General features: G+C 53.5%; 5 protein-coding genes across 5 annotated transcripts; 2 read left to right on the plus strand and 3 right to left on the minus strand.

The window, feature by feature from the left end:
- Window positions 1-1,697: 1,697 nt before the first annotated feature.
- Window positions 1,698-3,985, minus strand: J4E82_009061 (uncharacterized protein; the record flags this gene model as incomplete). The annotated part of the gene is made up of 4 exons (XM_051735289.1): window positions 1,698-3,402; window positions 3,450-3,547; window positions 3,600-3,798; window positions 3,849-3,985. 4 exons carry the CDS (start codon window positions 3,983-3,985, stop codon window positions 1,698-1,700), a joined length of 2,139 nt encoding a protein of 712 aa, XP_051584965.1.
- A 565-nt stretch (window positions 3,986-4,550) lies between these two features.
- On the plus strand, window positions 4,551-5,762 carry J4E82_009062 (uncharacterized protein; the record flags this gene model as incomplete). The annotated part of the gene is made up of 1 exon (XM_051735290.1): window positions 4,551-5,762. One exon carries the CDS (start codon window positions 4,551-4,553, stop codon window positions 5,760-5,762), a length of 1,212 nt encoding a protein of 403 aa, XP_051584966.1.
- Window positions 5,763-6,323: 561 nt separating this feature from the next.
- Window positions 6,324-11,276, minus strand: J4E82_009063 (uncharacterized protein; the record flags this gene model as incomplete). The annotated part of the gene is made up of 1 exon (XM_051735291.1): window positions 6,324-11,276. One exon carries the CDS (start codon window positions 11,274-11,276, stop codon window positions 6,324-6,326), a length of 4,953 nt encoding a protein of 1,650 aa, XP_051584967.1.
- Window positions 11,277-12,344: 1,068 nt separating this feature from the next.
- Window positions 12,345-16,668, plus strand: J4E82_009064 (uncharacterized protein; the record flags this gene model as incomplete). The annotated part of the gene is made up of 2 exons (XM_051735292.1): window positions 12,345-13,871; window positions 13,924-16,668. The coding sequence occupies 2 exons, from the start codon at window positions 12,345-12,347 to the stop codon at window positions 16,666-16,668; spliced, it is 4,272 nt and encodes a 1,423-aa protein (XP_051584968.1).
- A 747-nt stretch (window positions 16,669-17,415) lies between these two features.
- Window positions 17,416-19,065, minus strand: J4E82_009065 (uncharacterized protein; the record flags this gene model as incomplete). Its single annotated transcript, XM_051735293.1, has 1 exon — window positions 17,416-19,065. One exon carries the CDS (start codon window positions 19,063-19,065, stop codon window positions 17,416-17,418), a length of 1,650 nt encoding a protein of 549 aa, XP_051584969.1.
- Between the last annotated feature and the right edge of the window lie 129 nt (window positions 19,066-19,194).

Raw genomic sequence — 19,194 nt, forward strand, 5'->3', positions numbered from 1 at the left:
ACCGGGATTATCAGTGGCCCAAAGTAACTTACTCTGAGGCAAGCCCAGCTTGCGCATTCCACCAGTCACAGGTTGAACATGGGCAGTAAACCGCAAATACGGCACAAGAGTTCCTAGACCTGGTTAGAAACTTTTCTTGCCACAAACTACTGCAGTGCTGAGATGGGGGAGGCACTGTCCTGGGCGTTTCGAACTCACAGACTGCATTGCGGTACACTGGAGGGGAAGCCTTGTCGTTACTATGGTCGGGCTCATCGTCCCGTCATGGACTGACTGATGTGAACAGCTGATGTGTGCAGCCGACAGTCGGATCCGCGACCCTTTCCGGTCAACGACCTTGTGAAGATCAGACTTGTTGGGTCTTGACTAAATTGTGGGCCGCGGAGGTTTACAGCAAGTTAGTCATGCAATGCTTCTCAAGATCGATGACAGATCGCGGACCCTAAGACAGTGGAACGGAGGTCCAGTGCGTGTCCATCTGATCCGCACTGGGTCTTGAGATACTGCATACAACGGTGCCTTGGTCAGATGGGTGACGAGCAAAAACAAACTTGCCTGTAAAAGAGCACTTGGCTCACATAAGGAACCCTTTTTCCCGTGACTGTCATGACGTATATCTTGCGACCATTCTCGTCCTCTGTGGCTAGCCATGGCTTGTCACAACGCTGTTCTAACGACCAATATGAACGGTAGATTTGTTGTGTATTGGAGAACCACAAGGGCGACCAGCCTATTTTGATCCTTCCCTTCCAGACATTACAGTCATTACAGACAACTTACCTACCTACTAGACAACAACCCCTACCAGCCAAGTCACCCAGCCTGCCCCGTTACGCCTCCCCCGTTGTACGAGCAACACCCATCGCATACCTCTCTCGTCCTCCCAACGCCTTCATCTCACCTTCAGCGTAGCCTCGCCCTCCAGAGTCGACATCTCGGTCCCATGGATACAACAGGGATACTTTGAAAGAGCAGATACTTGCAGTAGCCATACCAATGTTGCTCTGCGCTACTGCGATTCGACCTATCCAGCTAGGTAAGAAATGTGTTACCGCTCATATAGCACTGGACTATATGAATGGTGCCACCATGCTACTCGGGATGTGTTAAGCTAAAGTCATCTGCTACGTGTTTCTCCTCATCGACACTCATGTTTCCAGCTAGTAGTGACTTGAACGTATATCATAGAAATCTATCATGACCTTAGACATTGGAACATGTACGTAAAAGAACACGTTTAGATATGAGTCCAATACTCTATCGTTCTTAATTCATGCATATGTACTGATACGTACAAGGAGCTCTGCGGGTTGTAATTGTTGTGATTTATTTCATTAGCGAAGACTCGTTTAAACATATTGTCTACTACTTTATATTCTGTATAGCCTCCATTTTTCGCCTGTGTGTTCCGCGAACAGTATTTGCACGGAAAGTTTTGCTCACAATGAAATGATTCATTGAACACAACTCGCTGCGTAGAAGGTACAATCAATGTCATTGAGCAGTTTGGCACCAAGTATAAGCTATCTTGTAGACATATACAGCACCTACTTCCAGACACTCTTTTCATATTCACGTCACTAAAGACAGAAACAGAATCTATAAATAAATTTCCGGTCAACAGTATACATATCATAACTCGTAAATTTTTTTCTTTCTGTGATTGCACACACGTGTGAAATGTGTAGACAGAATTCTTACTTCGACTCCGCCTCTGCATCTGGTTCCTCAAACTCCACCAACGCAGTCCCTGCTTTACACAGATCCCCCTTGCCATGCACAATCCGCTTAACGATGCCGTGACTCGGGCTCCTTATTACAGTCTCCATCTTCATGCTCTCGATGACAACAAGCGCCTGGTCCTTCTTGACCTCCTGGCCCTCCTCGACTTCCACTCTGAGGACTTTACAAGGCATGGGTGCAAGAACGCTATTTGCTACGTCCTTGACGCCAAGCGCCTTCTTCGTCCACTCGGGCATTGCGAGCTTGAGACGGTGTTGGCGACCGAGGTGGAAAAGAGTGAGGCGGTCTTCGTCGCGGATGAAGGTTGTGGCTAGGCGGGTGTGTGGGTAGAAAGATGTCAATGTGTTATTGGAGGGGGAGAAGGTTGATGTGACGTTTGCATATGTTTTTTCGCCAACGCTGATGTCGAATTTTTGGGGGCTGGTTTGCCGGATGCTGACCTTTGTTGCTTTGGCTTCTCCTTTGCCGTCGGCGGGGATTTCAATGAGGTTGAATTCCCGCTGTTGGTATGAGCTGCTGAAACCAAATCCTACAGCTGTTACTGGCGGTCCAGTCCATACGTCTCCTCTAGCTGAGGAAATCTCTTGCAGCGCAAGACCTAAGGCGGCCTGCGCGTAAACTTCTGCTGCTAGGGGCTCAGGCGTAAAAAGCTCAGCGTGATGCTTCTGAATATATCCTGTTTCTACTTCGCCAGCGACAAAGTCTGGTGATACGCACATGCGCTTGATGAATTCGATGTTCGTTATAGGACCTGCGACCTCGTACTCTTCTAAGGCAGCTCGCATCTTTTGAATAGCAGCCTCACGTGTGGGGCCTTGAACGATAAGTTTGGAAATCATGGGGTCGTAGTGCGAGGATACTTCGTCGCCAGCGATGAAGCCAGAGTCAATACGAACAGTGGAAGTGGGTACGGGAGTCTTCAGATGTAGCAAAAGTCCGGAATCGGGAATGAAGTTCATGTCTGGGTTCTCAGCGTAGATGCGAGCTTCGATGGCGTGGCCCCTCTCCTTGATCCTCTGTTCAATCTCTTGTTGGGTAAGGGGTAGTTTTCCGCCTTCAGCAACAATGAGCTGCCATCTCACGAGGTCTTCGCCTGTTACCATCTCTGTAACCGGGTGCTCGACTTGCAGTCTTGTGTTCATCTCCATAAAGAAGAACTCGCCAGTCTCATTGTCGAAGATGAATTCGACTGTGCCTGCTCCTTCATAACCGACTGCAAGCGCAGCCTGCCTCGCCTTCTCCCAGATATCTTGCCTAATGGCTCCATCTAAGTGTGGTGCGGGTGACTCTTCCAGGATCTTCTGATGCCGACGCTGGATACTGCAGTCTCTCTCACCCAGCGCAACGCAGTTGCCATGTTTATCGGCGAAGACCTGGACTTCGATGTGGCGAGGTGTGGTAATGTACTTCTCCACTAGCATGACTTCGTCGCCGAAAGAATTCCGTGCTTCTGATTTTGCCGACGCGAGCTGATCGAAGAACTCAGCCTCGGTATTGACGATGCGCATACCCTTGCCGCCACCGCCTTTGACGGCCTTGAGGAGCACAGGGTAGCCGATGCTCGCTGCCTGCTCTTTGAGGTATTCTGGATCTTGATTGGAACCGTGGTAGCCTGGGATGCAGGGGACGCCGGCCTTGGTCATGATATCCTTCGACTCACTTCCATGTGTTAGTTGCCATGTCTAAAGTGTGTGCGTGTCACCTGCCTCTTGCTTCCCATGGATTCGATTGCTTGCCATGGTGGGCCAATGAATGTCAGACCTGCGTCTGTGCATTTTCTGGCAAACGTAGGGTTCTCGCTCAACTATCGTCTACATTAGCCTCTAGTCTACGTTGTCAAAAACGGAGATTCGTACAAAGCCGTAGCCCGGATGAATGCCCTGACAGCCTTGCTCCTTCGCGATTTGTATTATTCTATCTCCATCGAGATATGCCGAAGGGTCTCCGAGGTTTACGGCGTACGGCGAGCTCAGTGCGTGTTGTGATCGAGCATCTGGGTCTGTGAAGAGCGTCGTAGTTCGGATGCCATATTCTGAGGCTGTTCTTCCAACTCGCCTAGAAACCGTGTTAGTTCCAAGTCTTTCATGTCTCAGCAGCAGCCTCACAAGGCGATTTCTCCGCGGTTTGCTATAAGCACAGAGGTAAGCGGCTTGGAAGCTGGCGCAATAGTGGAGTTGTAGCGGACGCCATTGGTAGCGAAGAGCTGGCGGGAGAGGTGAGAAGACTTTTTGAAGGCACGCATGTTCACGGGGAGAGTTTATGGAGCAAAAAGTATCGATTGAACAGCTACAAAAGTACTTTCTTTGTGGAACTGCGGAAGAGAGTCTGAAGGAGCCTCGGTGGTGTTTAAGCCGCGTGGAGCCGCGGTACGTCAATTCGCGGGGAAGGCGCGCTCTGTTTACTGCAGCAAACAATTGCAGAAGCTGCACCCATGCCATCTCTATAGGGAAGGAGCATGTGGCGGCATCCGTGGTCGCACGGCTAGTCACACATGCCGAGTTGTTTCCTCTCCGCCCGTCTCGACTCCCTCGAGCTGGTGGCTTGAGGTTGCGCTGATGACCACCGTGCGCTCAGGGAAGTGCTCTGCACGCCCGCGTCATACCCTCACACCCTTACTCGCCCCGACCACGCAACCCCGACTCGACCCTCCGACTCAACGACACAGACGCGCAACGATATAGTCGCGTTTCCCATCACCTTCCCGCCGAAACGCGCCACTGAATGCGCGCTCGCGTCTCGCATTAAACAGCGTCCGCAACTGCATTCAGCCCAAGTAATCGCATACACTACCCTCGATCCTGCCCAGCATGAGCGACTACGAAGACTACGACGATGATTACGATGGCGACTTCTTCTATGTCGAAGACGAGTACATGGCTGCCGACGATCTCGCAGAGCACGCTGTTGCCTCACCACCACCGGCAACGTGCGGCGATGAGGATATGGAGGACGACTGGGACCGTTTCGACTACTTCAACGATCTCGAGTACGCATCAGACGGCTATGATGATACACAGTTCCAAGCGCTCGATGTCAAGGGCGCAAAAGCAGGCTCAAAGCGGAAGCGACTACTGAGGAGCGTTCCGGCTAAAAAGAGGTTGATAAAGGAGAGTGTGAGCACCAAGACCGAACCGACACCAATGGGTCACTCGCCCATTGTTTGGCGCTCGCAGGCGGATCGTGGCATAAAACCCAAGACACTCGACGACAACGCGCAGCCATATGCCTTGTTCAAGAACTGGAGAGAGAAGCTTGCAGACATACCAGATTGGGCCAGAGGCTCACCACCGAGCTCGCCAGAGATACGGTCATCACAGCCAAGAAAGGGGAAAGCAAAAATGGCTTTCGTCACAGAGCCTGCATCTCCTCCGTACGACGAGGACGATGACGGCGACGTGGAGGACGATGGCATGGACAATGGAGAACAAGGAATACCGCAGGAGGCGCTAATGGCAGCATTGCAGCGACAACTCGCTACTGCTGGCGGACCACTGAGCGGAATGGATCCCCAACAACTGCTCCAGTTCGCTATGCGCATGGCAGCGGACGAGAGTGCTGGTGATGATGTCGCGGGTGAGATGGCAGAGGCGATACTAGGTGGAGAAGACGACGGAGACGACGTAGATGACGAAACTCACAATGCCGCCGAAGAGGAACTTCTTACATGGATAGCTAAACAGCGGAATGGGACAAGTCAAGGAACACCTTACGAAGAAGAGGGCATGATAGAGGAAACCGTACACCAACCACCAACACCACCTTCATCGGACCTCAAGCGCAGTGTTCGCGTCTCCGAGGTTAACACCACTTCTTCGAACACCGTCTCAAGCACCCCCGATCTTGATACTTCTAAATCCTCTCTGAAGCGGAAGGCACAAGACGAGCCGAGTGTCGAAGGCTCTACGAAGGCGCTAAAGAAGAGAGCAACAAGGTCATTTGACGCGCCTACAGCATCAAGTCAAGCCAAAACTGCTTCATCACGACCTACAACACGATCCAAACCTGGAAAGCGGAAGTGAAGAGCATGGAGGCATCGAACCCTCAGCTTTTAGCAGCTCCAGGTTCCTCAGCATCTTGCATATGCATGTTCTGTTCGTGGAGGCATTCTTCTTTTGTTTTATTTTCTACTTTTGAATACGACACTTGTACACTATTACTGAATGAGACGAAAGGAAACGAGATGGGAATCAACGGGTCCTTTCGCATGCTTACGGGAGGAGAAAGACCAATTTAGTGATGTCCTAGTTATACCCAAATCAAGCAGCCTAGCCTACCTTTTTGCTCAATGGTATGAGTTCCTCATATGAATATACTGCATGATGCACGATACGCTTTGACACAATCGAGCTCGATATGATAACTAGTTGGCGTTTTGAGGAGATGAGTAAGATATTATGAGGTAACGGAGATAACGTTTAAACGAAGATAGTATGAGATTGGGGTATAGCTAAAGAGCCAGCCGTCTATCATGACTAGCCTAAACACTCCAGAAAAAGGTATCATAGGAAGACACAAGAGCTCCCAACAAGAACCTCAGAACAGAGCGACACCAACTGATACGCTGATTTACTAGCAACAATCTAAGCAGTCTGAGTCCCAGCATCCACCGCAGACACAGACGATTGAACAGGCGCCTTCTTCTCCCCGAAATTATGCAGCCGCTCACCAATCAAATACACCTCATCCCTTACAACCAACCTCCATCTTACCAGCAGCCTGACAGCCGCCGAAGAAGCCCACATGACCACCAAAGCAAGTCCCACAGCGGGGAAACTAAAGCGCCAGAGTAGGTTCTTCGTCGCCTCACTCGCGCCCCGATAAAGCGTTCTGGAGGTAACAAACGCCAAACTAGACGGCACAGCGATGGCGACAAGGAACAACGCCAACACGGGGATAAGGAAACACCTTGTTGCAATTTTGGCATTGGGGTAGAGCCAACCATCGCGAATAACAGCCTTGAACGCGCGTGCAGGGCGGGAGTTGCGATTCGCAAACACGAGACGCGCGGCAAGACGAGAGTACAAAAAGCCCAAGGTCCAGTCTTGGATGACATGGACGACGTGGGGTTCCTTAGGACCGAGGTAGGCGTGCAAGGGCATGAGGAAGTAGAGTTCGAGGAGGACGGCGAAGAGGAAGGGGATGGCAAAGATGAGCGTGGCCCAAACATATGAGAAGCGGAGGGCGCGGCCGCCTACCCGAGATGTTGTCGCTGCTACTGTGCGGAGGGTGGCCATGGGATCTGGGATGGATCTGTTCAGGGTGGAGATGAACTTTCCTGCATGATAGGCTGAGTAGCCAATGCTAGCTAGGGTGTAGACGCCGAGGGAGAAGGCGTGGATGTCGTTCATCTCGACGGTTGGTGGGAGGAAGAGAGAGAAGAGGTAGCGACCGAAGAGAAGAGGCAAGATCGTAACGCTGACTCCAGAGAGACCCATGAAGATCCATATAGTGACGATGAAGCAGAAGATGCGTACGCGGAACCATGGTGGAATGAATACCATCGACACGAGATCAGAGTTGTGCACTCCGCCCTCAGTCTGCCCATCTTTACGCACGTTATCCCGGTCGACTTCGACAAAGACAGGCTGCCCCTTTGGAATGCGAGCTTGGTCAGAGGCTGGTGCACGAACATATCGACCGTCATCACCTTCTTGTGTGGGGACTTTGTCGCCAAAAAGGAAGTTGGATAGACGAAGGAAGCCCGCACACTTCTGGAAGCACCATTTGTAGACGACATGCAGACCTTCGCTAGGCTTGTAGAACTTGATGATGACAGGCGTAAGAAAGTTGTAGAAGAGAAGGTCAAGAGGAAACTCTAGCGATGGCGCTTCAGTCGTCCAGTGGATTGGCAGGACGTTTGTAGTAGCGCGGCTCAGAGTCCATACGACACCACCAAGGCATACGATAACGAGTGCTCCGTACACTAGAGCGCTGAAAGCGATCTTGCGGAGCTGGGTCGTAACACTACGCTCCAGAACGTCCCGGACAGGATGGAAGGTTGGATCATCCGGGTCGCGGATAAAGTACAATACGCCTTTGCGCATAATCTTGCGGCACATGGACACGAAGAGGGCAAAATGGAACATGTAGCAAGTGCCGATGAACCAATGTACGAATCCAGATGTCCAGGGGCTTTCCCTCGCAAACTGCCACCGGGTGTACAGCGTAGCGTTCTTGAAAAGTGGAAGCATGGCCAGGTCGAGAAGCAGACCGCAGTACAACGGAAATGCCAGCATCTCTATGCTAATAATGAGGATGACTTTCAATACGCCACCAGCTTGTTGTAGTATATCGGATAGAACGCGCTCAATTTTTTGTCCTTGCTGCGACGAGCTGAAAGGAGTTCCGCGCCTCAGGTACACTGCGCCGGCGAAGGCGAAGAATCCATAGCCAGCAAGGATTGCGATCAAGCGGTCGCTCGCTGTCCACCGCTCCATTGCAGTATATGCTGCAGTGGTGTTGCGGTTCAGATCAAGATCAAAAGTGATCTTGTACGACTTGGAGGTCCAAAGCCATGTGAGTAGAGCGCTGCACTGGCCATAGGCAGTCGTACAGACGTTTTGGACTAAGTAAGGAAGGTACCCAAGGACTCTCAATATGAGCCTAAACGGAGAGTCTGCTGAGATTTCCTCAATGATAGCATTTGCAAAGTTACCAGTCTCGTTCAGCGCGAACGAAGTCGTGTTTTGTAGACTTCGCAGTGAAGCATGCGCATTGACCGAGAGTCGGAAGTAGTCGGGACGAGGTGACAGAGGCGACTCTACAAACATCTTCCCGATGCGGACCATTGCACTCTCTGCAAGTGAATATGCTGGTGTGGAAACTGCGCGGAGTGGACCGTCTATGCTTTGAGATAGCTTTCCCAAGGAACATAGTTTTACCAGACTAGAGATGGCGTAAGAGCCCCAGTATGTCGTACCAGCCACGAGGAAGAGAGTGACATCGACAACGAAGTCTGTAACTGCGGCCACGACTTGCAAAGGAAGCTTGACGAAGAGCGAAATAGGACTTCCCATGAACAGGATAACGACTTTGCCCCAAAGATAGGGAAGCCAGACGGCGCAAGCCAGTGTCGCGGAAATCAGCACAGCGCTGAACAAGGCGTTTTGGAAGAGTCCGACGATAGGTCCTTGCATACCAATGAGCTCGAGTATGCCTTCCAGATCCTCTGCGTCTTCGATTGCTTCCTGATCGTTGACGTCTATGCCAGCTTGTGCAGCAGCAGCAGCGACTTCAGGATCTTGAGGTGCAGCATTGCCATGATCCCGCGGCTCGTTCCCTAGGAATGGAACAAATGGGGCCTCGTCTGCCAGATCACGCACAATATGCTCGTCGTTGCCTCCTTCCTCGGCGGCTTGCGCCATGGGCGCTATGTCCCCAAACATCCAGTCTAAGACCTGGTTCATTGGGTTTTGTGGAAGTTGAGGTTCTGCTGGTTGTGCGTTGACCACAGGCGCAGCCTGCTCGTCTTGGTTTTGCTCAACGACTTCGGGATCTCTTTGTCCTTGATCGACGCTCGAATCTTGTTCAGGTTGGCTGCTGCTGTTGTCAACTTCAATCGTGGTGTCGACTGTAATTGCATTGTCTATATTAGCAGCACCACTTTCTGCGGACGATGTTGACTCTTGTGGAACATCCTCTGTGCTGGTGTCAATAGTTTTGGCTTTACCCTTGTCGTGAACATGTTCTCTTTCCAGCGCTTGGTCAGAGTCATCTTCCACAATCTCAGGGACTTGTTGCCAGCTTCCACTACTGTGCTCACTACCCGGCTCCTGCTCTGATGCGGTCTCGGGCTCTTGGTCGTCTCGTCGACGCACATTGTCATCATCTTCCCAGGAGTCGGGCACGTTCTCAGCCGTGTTTGTGTTTGATGCCGATGCTTCTGGTACGTTCTCGAATGACCATGTATTACCTTCCTCTAGGCTACGGCGAATTTCAGTCGCAATGAAAGATTTGTCGCGTGCTGGCATATTTGGTCTCGAAGATGATGATGACTCGGAACCTGCTAGATCTAGCGTTGAGTCTGGAGGTTGATAGAGGGACGAGCCCCTCGTAGGAAAGATGGGACTGCTAGCCTCACCGTCGCTCTCAGCTCGATTCAAGGTTTCTCTCGCGTTCATCGCTCGCTGAAGTGTCTCTTGGAGGGTTTGAGACGGACCACCTTCAGTGAAGGCATCCGCAAGATTATCAGATGGTCCCAACTGCATCATTGACCTGACGTCGTCGGACAGGCCATCCCGTACTATATCACGAATAAGCTCGTCGCGTTCTCTGCGAAGCGAAGAAGATCGGCGAACACGGCGTATTGTAGGTTCGGAGGCCTCAGGCTCATCGATGTCGTGAGCGAGCTGTTCAGGAGCCGCTGGTTCGTTCTCGTCAACATTCCGAGGTTCGTGGGCGTCTTCAGCTTCTCCAGCCACCTCTGCGTCCAGTGCATCCAAGGCGTCGTCCAACTCACCCTCGTCAACAACCACATTGTCCACAAGAGCCTCCTCTTCTACGAGCGCTGCCCTTTGCGCAGCAGCGTTATCACCAATAGCAACCATGTTGATCACAGGTTGTTGCTGAACCACCCACTCCCGGATGAGAAAGACAAGGATAAAAGCTACCACAACGAGCAAGGTGATGATTTGTCCCTCTATCACGTCAATGATGAACCGATTGGCGCTTTGGGACTGGAACCAGTTAAAGAAGGGGACGTCGGACAATAGCGAAGGGCTGCGGATGCCGAGAGGATCTGAGGTAGCGTTGAGAGCTGTACCGTTCTTGTCAAGCATAGAGAAATAGCCTGGTTTGTCGTTCTGCGCAAGCTGGGAGAAGGGGTACGGCACACCGAAGAAGAACCTCTTGGCGTAAGTCCAGATGATGGATTCGCTGGCGGTGGCATTGTTTGGGGTGTATGATATTGTCATGTTCCAGGGCCTATCTGACAGACGAACGGTCGAAGTCGAGTTGGTGCTCTTGGCGCTGTCGACTGCGGAACGGATCAAGTCGAAATCTCTGGCGGACAAGCTGCGCTCTGGCGTGACGGGCGTCTGAGACGTATTTGCGAACAACTCTTGTGACCAGCCCCCGTCGCCGACCCAAAACAGGCTACGCCATACGACGCGCATGCACCAGGGGAGTAGGAAGAGCCACACAGCGCCTACAAGAACCCCACGACACCAGGTAGCGAACATATTGAGGACGTGCAGAGCGGCGCGACGTACGAAGACGGCCGTGGGTATGCGGTTTGGCATGCCGGGATGGTATAGTTTGGTGAAGCGGAAGGATGTCTTGCACAGTTCGCAGTGCTTCTTCTGGGTATGCGACAGCCATTCCATCAAGCATTCTTGGTGGACGTACTTGATGCTGCCACTGCACTTGCAGGGAAAGAACAGAGGCTCTTCAGCGGTGCCCTCTCCCCGACATATGCGGCAGGTGTCGGCTTCGTCTTTATCGGCGGCTTGCGAGTCGGAGGTCTGGGGTACGTCGTAGTGCGTTGGGGCCGTGTCGAACAGCCCCGCACTGAGAGGGTCGGCATCAGTTGCCATGGTGGAGGGTGATTAAAAGTATACGCGGGGTATAAGAGGCGGGTTGAAGGAAAATGCAAGTCGTGGTTCGGGTTCGGGCAGATGCCGCAGACGGAGACCTCAAGTAGGCATCGGAATCAGAGCGATCAGGTCGGGCGAATAGCACAGATGGGTAGTGCGTGATGGGGTGCAATGTAGGAATTAGAATGAGGGAAGTGAAACAGGATGGGCGGAAAGCGCAAAAGAGGCGTTGTGCTCGGAACCGTGGTTGAGTGTAACAAACGGGAAGTGGTGATGTCGCCGCCGCCAGACAGTCTCGGTCTTGGCGGCCATCCACCCCCCTGGCAAAGACGGCGACCTAGCTCCTAGTGCGAGAGTGTAGATGATTGTTTAGTCTGAACCAGTGACAGACGATCGGATCTTCACATGCATGGTTGTCCTGTCTTTGCTTGATCAACGTCACAGGGTCCTGGTACGAAGATAGCCAGCCCTACCAGCTAAGCTGTGCCACTCAAACAGGCGCCTTGCCTCGAGGGTCTTTGCTGCCTTGGGTAGAACCAAAAACACAAGATGCAAACCAGCAAACACGTTTAGCATACCTTGTAGCCACACTAAGACGCGCTTCTTGGTACCGTCGTCGGCAGCCAGCGGTGCTTTTTGAGACGCGAACTGCAGGGGAAGCCTGAGGCAGCACACGTTTAAGAGTGGAAATCGCGACAGCCAGCTCGTCTTCTCCAGCTGTTATTTCTCGGTATCCTGCTGCACCGTTGCAAAGTAGCTATCGCTCTCCAGGCGTCCAACGCACATATAAATCCTGATCTTGCTATCGTGTTCCCGTCCCGCGTCCGCACGTGCAATTACATCACTGCTGCAGCTCGGTTGTCCTCCCCCAGCGCTAACAGACAAGTTACTTTGAGCAGCCATCACCATTATTCTCTGGACATCAACAAACCAGACGCTACCGCCCGTTGCTGAATTTCTGTACGTAGCGACACCCGTCTCTCCTGCTGGCCCACTTGGACTAACTCTGACACCCTGAAGCTGGTCAGCCACACAGCGTCACCGCTTTATCGCCCACCACACGCGAGCATGGCCGCCCAGGCCAACGGAAGGGCGAAGAAGTCCAAGCAGAATGGCAGTCTGAACGGCTCCGCCAATGGCACTGCCAACGGCCACACAGACAAGACGCAGCTCACCTCGCGGTCGGCTCGGCCACGAAAGCCCCGACGAGGCATCGTGGGAGCTTTCACAAGCATGATTGCGAGACTATCCACGTGGTATCTCATCATCACCTTCCTGTTCCGGTGTCCCAATTCGCTCCACCAGCTCAACCACGACTCCCCGCGTGTCTGCAAACCCTACCTGCAGACCAGGGCCTACGCAGCGCCCTATCTCGACCCATACTACGAGACGTACGTCGCCCCGCACATCGAAAAGGTCAAGCCCTACACCACACCAATTACAACATTCGCCCAGGACAACTACGCTACATACGGTGCACACAGGGTTGAGCATGCCAGGAAATACGCAGAGACCCAGTATGAGAAGTCCATCCGGCCCCAGCTAGAGAATGCCCAAAAGCAAGTCAAGGGACAGTACGACGTGTATCTGGGCCCTCACGTCAAGAAGGCGACTGATGCTGCTGCTCCATACTACAACGACCTCAAGACTAGCTCCGAAGAGATCTACGTTCACACCCTGCTACCAGCCTATGAGCAATCCAAACCGTACCTCCAACAGGGTCACGCTTATGGTCACCACGTCCTCGTCGACATCGTCTACCCCCACGTCCATACCGCAAAGGATGCTACCTGGGCCTTCGTTCTTCGCACCGTTTGGCCCCAACTGCGCGTCCTATACGGAGACAACGTCGAGCCTCAGCTGGTCCGCATCTCTGAACGCCTAGGCCGCTACAGGGACCAACAGAAGATCGAGTCTGTAGTCTCTGCGGTTGATGCGGAGACAGTTCTTCCCACTGAGTCTATCAAAGATACTCCTACCATCGCCAGCTCCTCCGCCTCTATTGTCCCTCCCAGCTCCACTGAAGGGTCTGGCTGGGGTGTCCTCGACGAGTTCTTTGGCAGCGAATCAGCCAACACCGCCTCTGGTGAGCTTGAAGCAACCTCCGTGAAGCCCTCTGAGCCTAAGCTCACTGGCGCTGAACTGCAAGAAAAGCTCAACCAGGATCTCCGCGACTGGCAGACTAAGTTCGCCACAGCGGCAGACAAGGGTTCTGAAGACCTCGAGGTACGCGTAGCAGAAATTACAAAGCGACAAATTGACAACGCTGTCCATGGACATGGAAAGGCTTTGGTTGTCAAGCTAGAGGAGACTGCCGACTCCACTATCGCTAAGCTGAAGAGCTACATCAAGAAGACTGTTGAGTCTCTTCCGGAAGACGCTACAGATGCCGATTTAGAGGCTGCATACGAAGAATGCGGCACCAAAACTCGCGAGTTCGGTCTCACGGTCAAGGAGCGCGCCCAGGACATTCGTGTGTGGAAGGCATCATACGACCAGGAGACTGATTCCCTGGTACAAGCTGCTGTCAGGAGCACTGTCGAAGTACTCGAGAAGATCCACAGCCTTGGTCTTCAAGAAGTAGGCATGCGATGGGTATGTTATACTCAGCTTCCCTTTCTAGAAGCCTCACTAACTAACATGGCAGGCATGGACTGATGGTGTTACCTACAAGGACTGGCAGAACTACCACAAGCTGAGGAACACGCTCAACGAGTGGCAGGCCGAAGTCGAAACCGTTGGCTCAAGACACGAAGGTCTTCGCCTTGCCCACGAGGAGTCCAAGAAGCTCGAAGACAAGGCCATGGCCATTGCGTCGGATATGGTTGCCGAACTGGTACGCTTGAAAGACGTTTCCAAGTCCAAGATCTGGGCCGGTGACGCTAGCGACGACTTCTCTGACAAAGTCTTCGCCCCTCGTGTCCGCAAGGCTGCCCAGCAAGTTATGGACAGCGTCGAAGGAGCATCTTCTCAGGTTGCTGAAGCAATCCAAGGCAGTTCGACACCACTTTCAGAGAGCATTGCATCATCTGCTAAGAGTGTATACTCTGAGGCCTCTTCAAAAGCATCCGAAGCTGTTCAGGGTAGCTCAACCCCCCTTGGTGAAAGCATAGCCTCATCTGTCAAGGACGCAGCATCCAAAGCCTCATCGCAGGTCTCTGAGGCTGTTTCGGGCAGCTCTACCCCACTCACCGAGAGCATTGCATCATCTGTTCAGGATGCTGCGTCGAAGATTTCCTCTCAAGCGTCCGAAGCCGTTCAGGGTACACCCTCATCTGAGAGCTTGCTGTCCCAAGCCTCCTCCAAAGCATCCGAAGTGATTGACGACACCGCTTCCAAAGCTTCTGCAGCCTACGAATCGCCTAAGAAGGTGTGGGGCGGAGCTAATGCGCAAATCATCGCAGAAGCAAGAGAAGTCGTCCTCGATCAACCTCTGGATGACGACGAGGACGACACGTACTCTGACAAGTTGCAGAGCGCGGTCGCCGATGCTGGAGATCGCGCGGCTGAAATCAGCCGAGCGGTCAGCGAAGCATTACTGAGTGCTACCAAGACCCAAGGTACTGTCGAATCCGCTTCGTCAGTCGCGAGTGAGCAGTACGCAAAGGCCCTCGCCGCGGCTTCAAGTGCACTATACGGTACCGAGCAACCAGCCGTTGAGAGCGCCACTAGCGTTGTAGCCGACAAATATGCTCAGGCTGTGACTGCGGCATCATACGCGATCTATGGCACCCCAACACCCACGGCGATAATCAAGACCGTTCAGATTGAGGCAAGCTCGCGCTACAACGACGCCGTCAGCGCGGCAAGCAAACAGTTGGAGAACGCGAAAGCTCAGCTATCCCTCTTGGTCTCTGGAGAGCCCCAGCCAGCCCACCAAACCATGCTTTCTTACTTCGAGAAAGCCTACTCCGATTCTCTCGCAGTCGCCAGCGAGCGACTGTCCAACGCTATGCAGTACACTGAATCTGTGAAGAGCTATGCCGCTGGCCCTACTCAGGGTTACTTTGAATCGGTCTCTTCCATCGCATCCTCTCGCCTCTCTGAAGGCCTCAGCCAGGCTTCCGCTCAGTTTGCACCTCAGTCCACCGGTGTTGCTGATAGCGCTCGTCGACAGTACTATGAAGCTATTGGTCTAGCCCACGCTCGGTACTCTGAATTTGTCGGCGCTGCCTCGAGCGCTGCATACGGTCCTCAACAAGGAACCGTTGAATCTTTGGCTTCGGTTGCCTCCGCATCGGCAGCTTCTGCAGCGTCTGCAGTATCTGGTTCCGCTGAGTCTGCGGCTTCCTACGTTTCTGGTTCAGCACAATCGGCCGTTTCGAACGCCCAGGCTGCTGCTGAGTCGGCCGCTTCCCAAATCAGCTCTGGTGTCGTCGGCTCTGAAACCCCTTGGACTGAGTCGGTAGCCTCCCAAGCCAGTCAAAACTGGGAGGCACTCATTGCCCAGGCGAGCAGTCAAGTCTACGGGCAGCCTACGCCATGGGCAGAGTCTGTATACTCTCAGGCTGGTGCGTACGGTGCTCAGGCTACCGCTGCCGCCGCTTCACAGTATGCTGAGGTTCAGGCTCTTATCTCGGAGCTTGTCATCGGCAAGGAGCCTGACTTCACTGAGAGTGTCATGAGCCGTTTCGCGTCCGCATACTCCACTGGTCTGCCCGCAGCCATGGCCTCCGCACAATCATATGCAAGCGAAGGTATCAACGCTGCTAGCTCGTATGCTGGTGATGGTTATGAGGCCGTCACTGAGGCTGCTGCTGACGCGTACGCTTCTGCCTCATCAGTCGTCAGTGCCGTTTTTACACCACCGGCCATGATTGAAGACGTTCTGAGCCAAGCTAGCGCTTCTTTGGATCTTGCCGTCGAGAGTGCTTCCATCGCTCTTTACGGAACGCCCAAGGGTGCCGCAGAGCAGGCCAGCGAGTCGGTTGCGAGCGCCTACTCATCTATCCAATCTCAGGTGAGCGAGAAGTTCTACGGTACACAATCAGCCCAAGATAGCTTTTCATCAGCCGCCGTATCTGCCCAAGCTGCCATCAGCGCAGCTATCTTCGGTACACCTACCGCAGCGGACTACGTCGCCTCAGCTACAAGCGGTGCTGGTGGTGTGTACAGCTCCATCTCCTCTGCGGCCAGCGCCAACGCCGAGTATGTCGCGTCTGCCGTTAGTGAAAACGCATCGTACATATCCTCAGCAGCCAGCTCCGCAGTCTATGGACCAGAACAAGGAGCTATGGAGTCTGCAAACAGCCGCATTGCCGACGCCGTGGCCGCCGCCAACAGCCGTATTGCCTCCATGTACGCAGCCGCTTCCGGTAGTGCCGAGGAGGCTGCCAGCAGCATTTCCAGCGCCGCTACTCAGGCCACCCAAGCGGTGAAGGATGAGTTGTAGGCTATCATTTGATGAGCCTGTTCCTCATGCCTCCTATCACCACCACACCCCAATACACCATACCCCACAGCACATTCGCTACGACACGACATCAATGTATCATCACAACACCCCCCATCATCCCCAACAATCACTCTCTTACAAGACTGCACCGTCATCTCTCCAAACACAATACACGATCTGCAAGCAAAGCCAGTTGATCTGGCTTGGACTACGAAACTGGGAAAGGAAAGGAAAACGGACGAGGTAATGCCTATGTATGTAGCTATGAACAGTCTCTCAGTTTCTTGTTTCTTTACTATCTGCTCTTTCATTTGAAGATTAGCACTGGATTCCGTTGGTTCTTATGCAGCGTTGTAGTCTAGCACTAGTCAGTCTCTGCGATGGAAGACTAGCAAATGTGATATACCCTTTTCGTTCAAACGTTTTCACCAAATCATGCATGGGGAACAAGTGGTATATATCGTGATATCGTCTCTTGTATTGCTTTGTTGTTACTACATACAGTCCGTGAATCTTGATCCCATGACGCTTGATCGTCGTTCCATCCACCACTGGTATACCCTTTGCAAGTCCGTACACTATACAGTTGCACCAATTCCATGTCTCATCTCGCTCTCTGTACCAAGTTGAAAAGTCGAAAGAAGTCGCTCTATCAAAACCCAAATAACGCCAAGAAGGGGTATGCTGCCTCAAATCATGCTCATTACCTCGAAATCATGCAGTAGAAGAAGAAAGTGCACGAATCTAGTCACTGTCGCTCAAGCTGTCCCTGCGTCCGACGGCACGGACACCGCCGCGACGGTAGCCGTCCATGACGTCTCTGCCACCACGCTCCCTCCTTGCGTTTGTCGGGACACCGACTTGAGAGACACTCTCCATGGGGTGTACACTGCCGGCCTGGCTAAGACCAGGGATGTGGCATGGGTAGCTCATGTGGCCCTGGGAGTCACCGTTGGTAGTGGTGAAGATGTCGGATGGGGGAGGTGCTGGGCGAGAAGTGCGGTGTTGCTTGCGGGGCGACTCAGAGGTTGGGCGCGAGCGGGAGCCTGATGGGCGAGGACGAGACTCGGAGGTTGGGCGACCAGAGCGGGGGCGATCCTGAGATGGGCGGGCTGAGCGGGAGCGAGGGGCGTGCTTGTTGGGGTCCGAGTAGAGTGACTTGTCGGCGTTGGGGCGGTAATCGGAGTAGTAGCTCGACTCGGTGACTTCAGAAGGTGCGGAGCGCTCAGTCTTGGGGGCCTTGGGTGGAGGAGGTTTGGCAAAGTCGCTAGTGGAGACGCCAGTGTAGACGGTTGCGTTGTCATCTTCGCCGGTAGTGAAAGAGTATGCAGCAGAGGGAGGAGCGCGACGGGGGCCAGATGGTGCTTTGCTCCTTGTAGGAGCGCGTGTGGGTGTGCCGGCTTCAGATGGGGCAGTGTACTCGGTGTATGCAGGTCCAGGGTTGTAGTCGCTCTGAGGGGATCGGTACTCAATCATGGGGCGGTTGACTTCAGCCATTTCGGGAGCTTCCGAGGGTGTCTTCTTGGACCTCTTCTGCTCTTCCTTTGCACGCTTAGCCTCTGCCTTTTGTTCTTCCTTGCGAGCCTTCTCTTCGGCGGCAGCCTTCTTCGCAGCTTCCTTTTCAGCGGCCTTGGCCTTGCGCATACGTTCCTTTGCACGTGCTTCTTTAGCCTTGGCCTCCTTCTTAGGGTCCTTGGGTTCCTTCTTGACCAGTGGTACGTTACTCGAGACCTGAGAGCCGCCGACTTCAGAAGGTTGAGAGCCAGAATAATCAGTGTACATGCCGTCGCCAACGCGGTTGAGGCCGCCGACACGGGCAGCCTTCTCCTCGCGGTACTTGCGGAGCTCGGGGTCTTTGTAGTCGTTGGTGTGGTCGCGGCGGTGCTTCTTATGCCTTCGTCCATCTCCACCACGAAGACCGCCCTCGCCTCGCTCGGCGTCGCGGTACTCGCTGGCGTCGACGCTTGTACCGGTCTCGTCAGTGTAAGCAATTTCGCTCTGCTCGCCAAAGTAGCTGCCACCGTGAACGACACTGCCACCACCGAGCCTGGTGCTCTTGGTTGCGTTGGATAGTGTCTTGCCGTCTGGTCCCTTGCGCCTCAGCACCGTCGACTTGTAGTCCTCCCAATCGTTTTCGCGCCACTTGAAGCCGCCATTCTTGGCCCAGAAGAAGAACCAGATGGCCCCAAGTGCCAGTCCGACACCGATGAGGGCAAATAGAGCCTGGAAGCCCGGTCCGGAGAGGTCGTTTGGTGGACGTGCGCCTGCTGAGGCGAGGTCCTTGTATGGTGCGGGTTGTTCACGCTTGACCATTGACTTGGCCAGCTGTAGAGCATTCACGGCCATGGGCGAGAGTGCCTGCCCGTCGGCCGCAATCTCAGGATGGGGCGCCATGGTAGGCGGAACAGTCGTGTTTGTGTTTTCGCAGGTGCAGGTCGATTGCAGCGTCGATTACAGCGAATGCAACTGGCAGATAATAGTCAGAGTGTATTCTGGGTGAGCAGTAGTAGCAATGTGTAGTGT

The sequence above is a fragment of the Alternaria postmessia genome, assembly GCF_024291825.1.
Source record: "Alternaria postmessia strain BMP 2775 chromosome Unknown scaffold_81, whole genome shotgun sequence".
Classification (NCBI taxonomy): domain Eukaryota; kingdom Fungi; phylum Ascomycota; class Dothideomycetes; order Pleosporales; family Pleosporaceae; genus Alternaria; species Alternaria postmessia.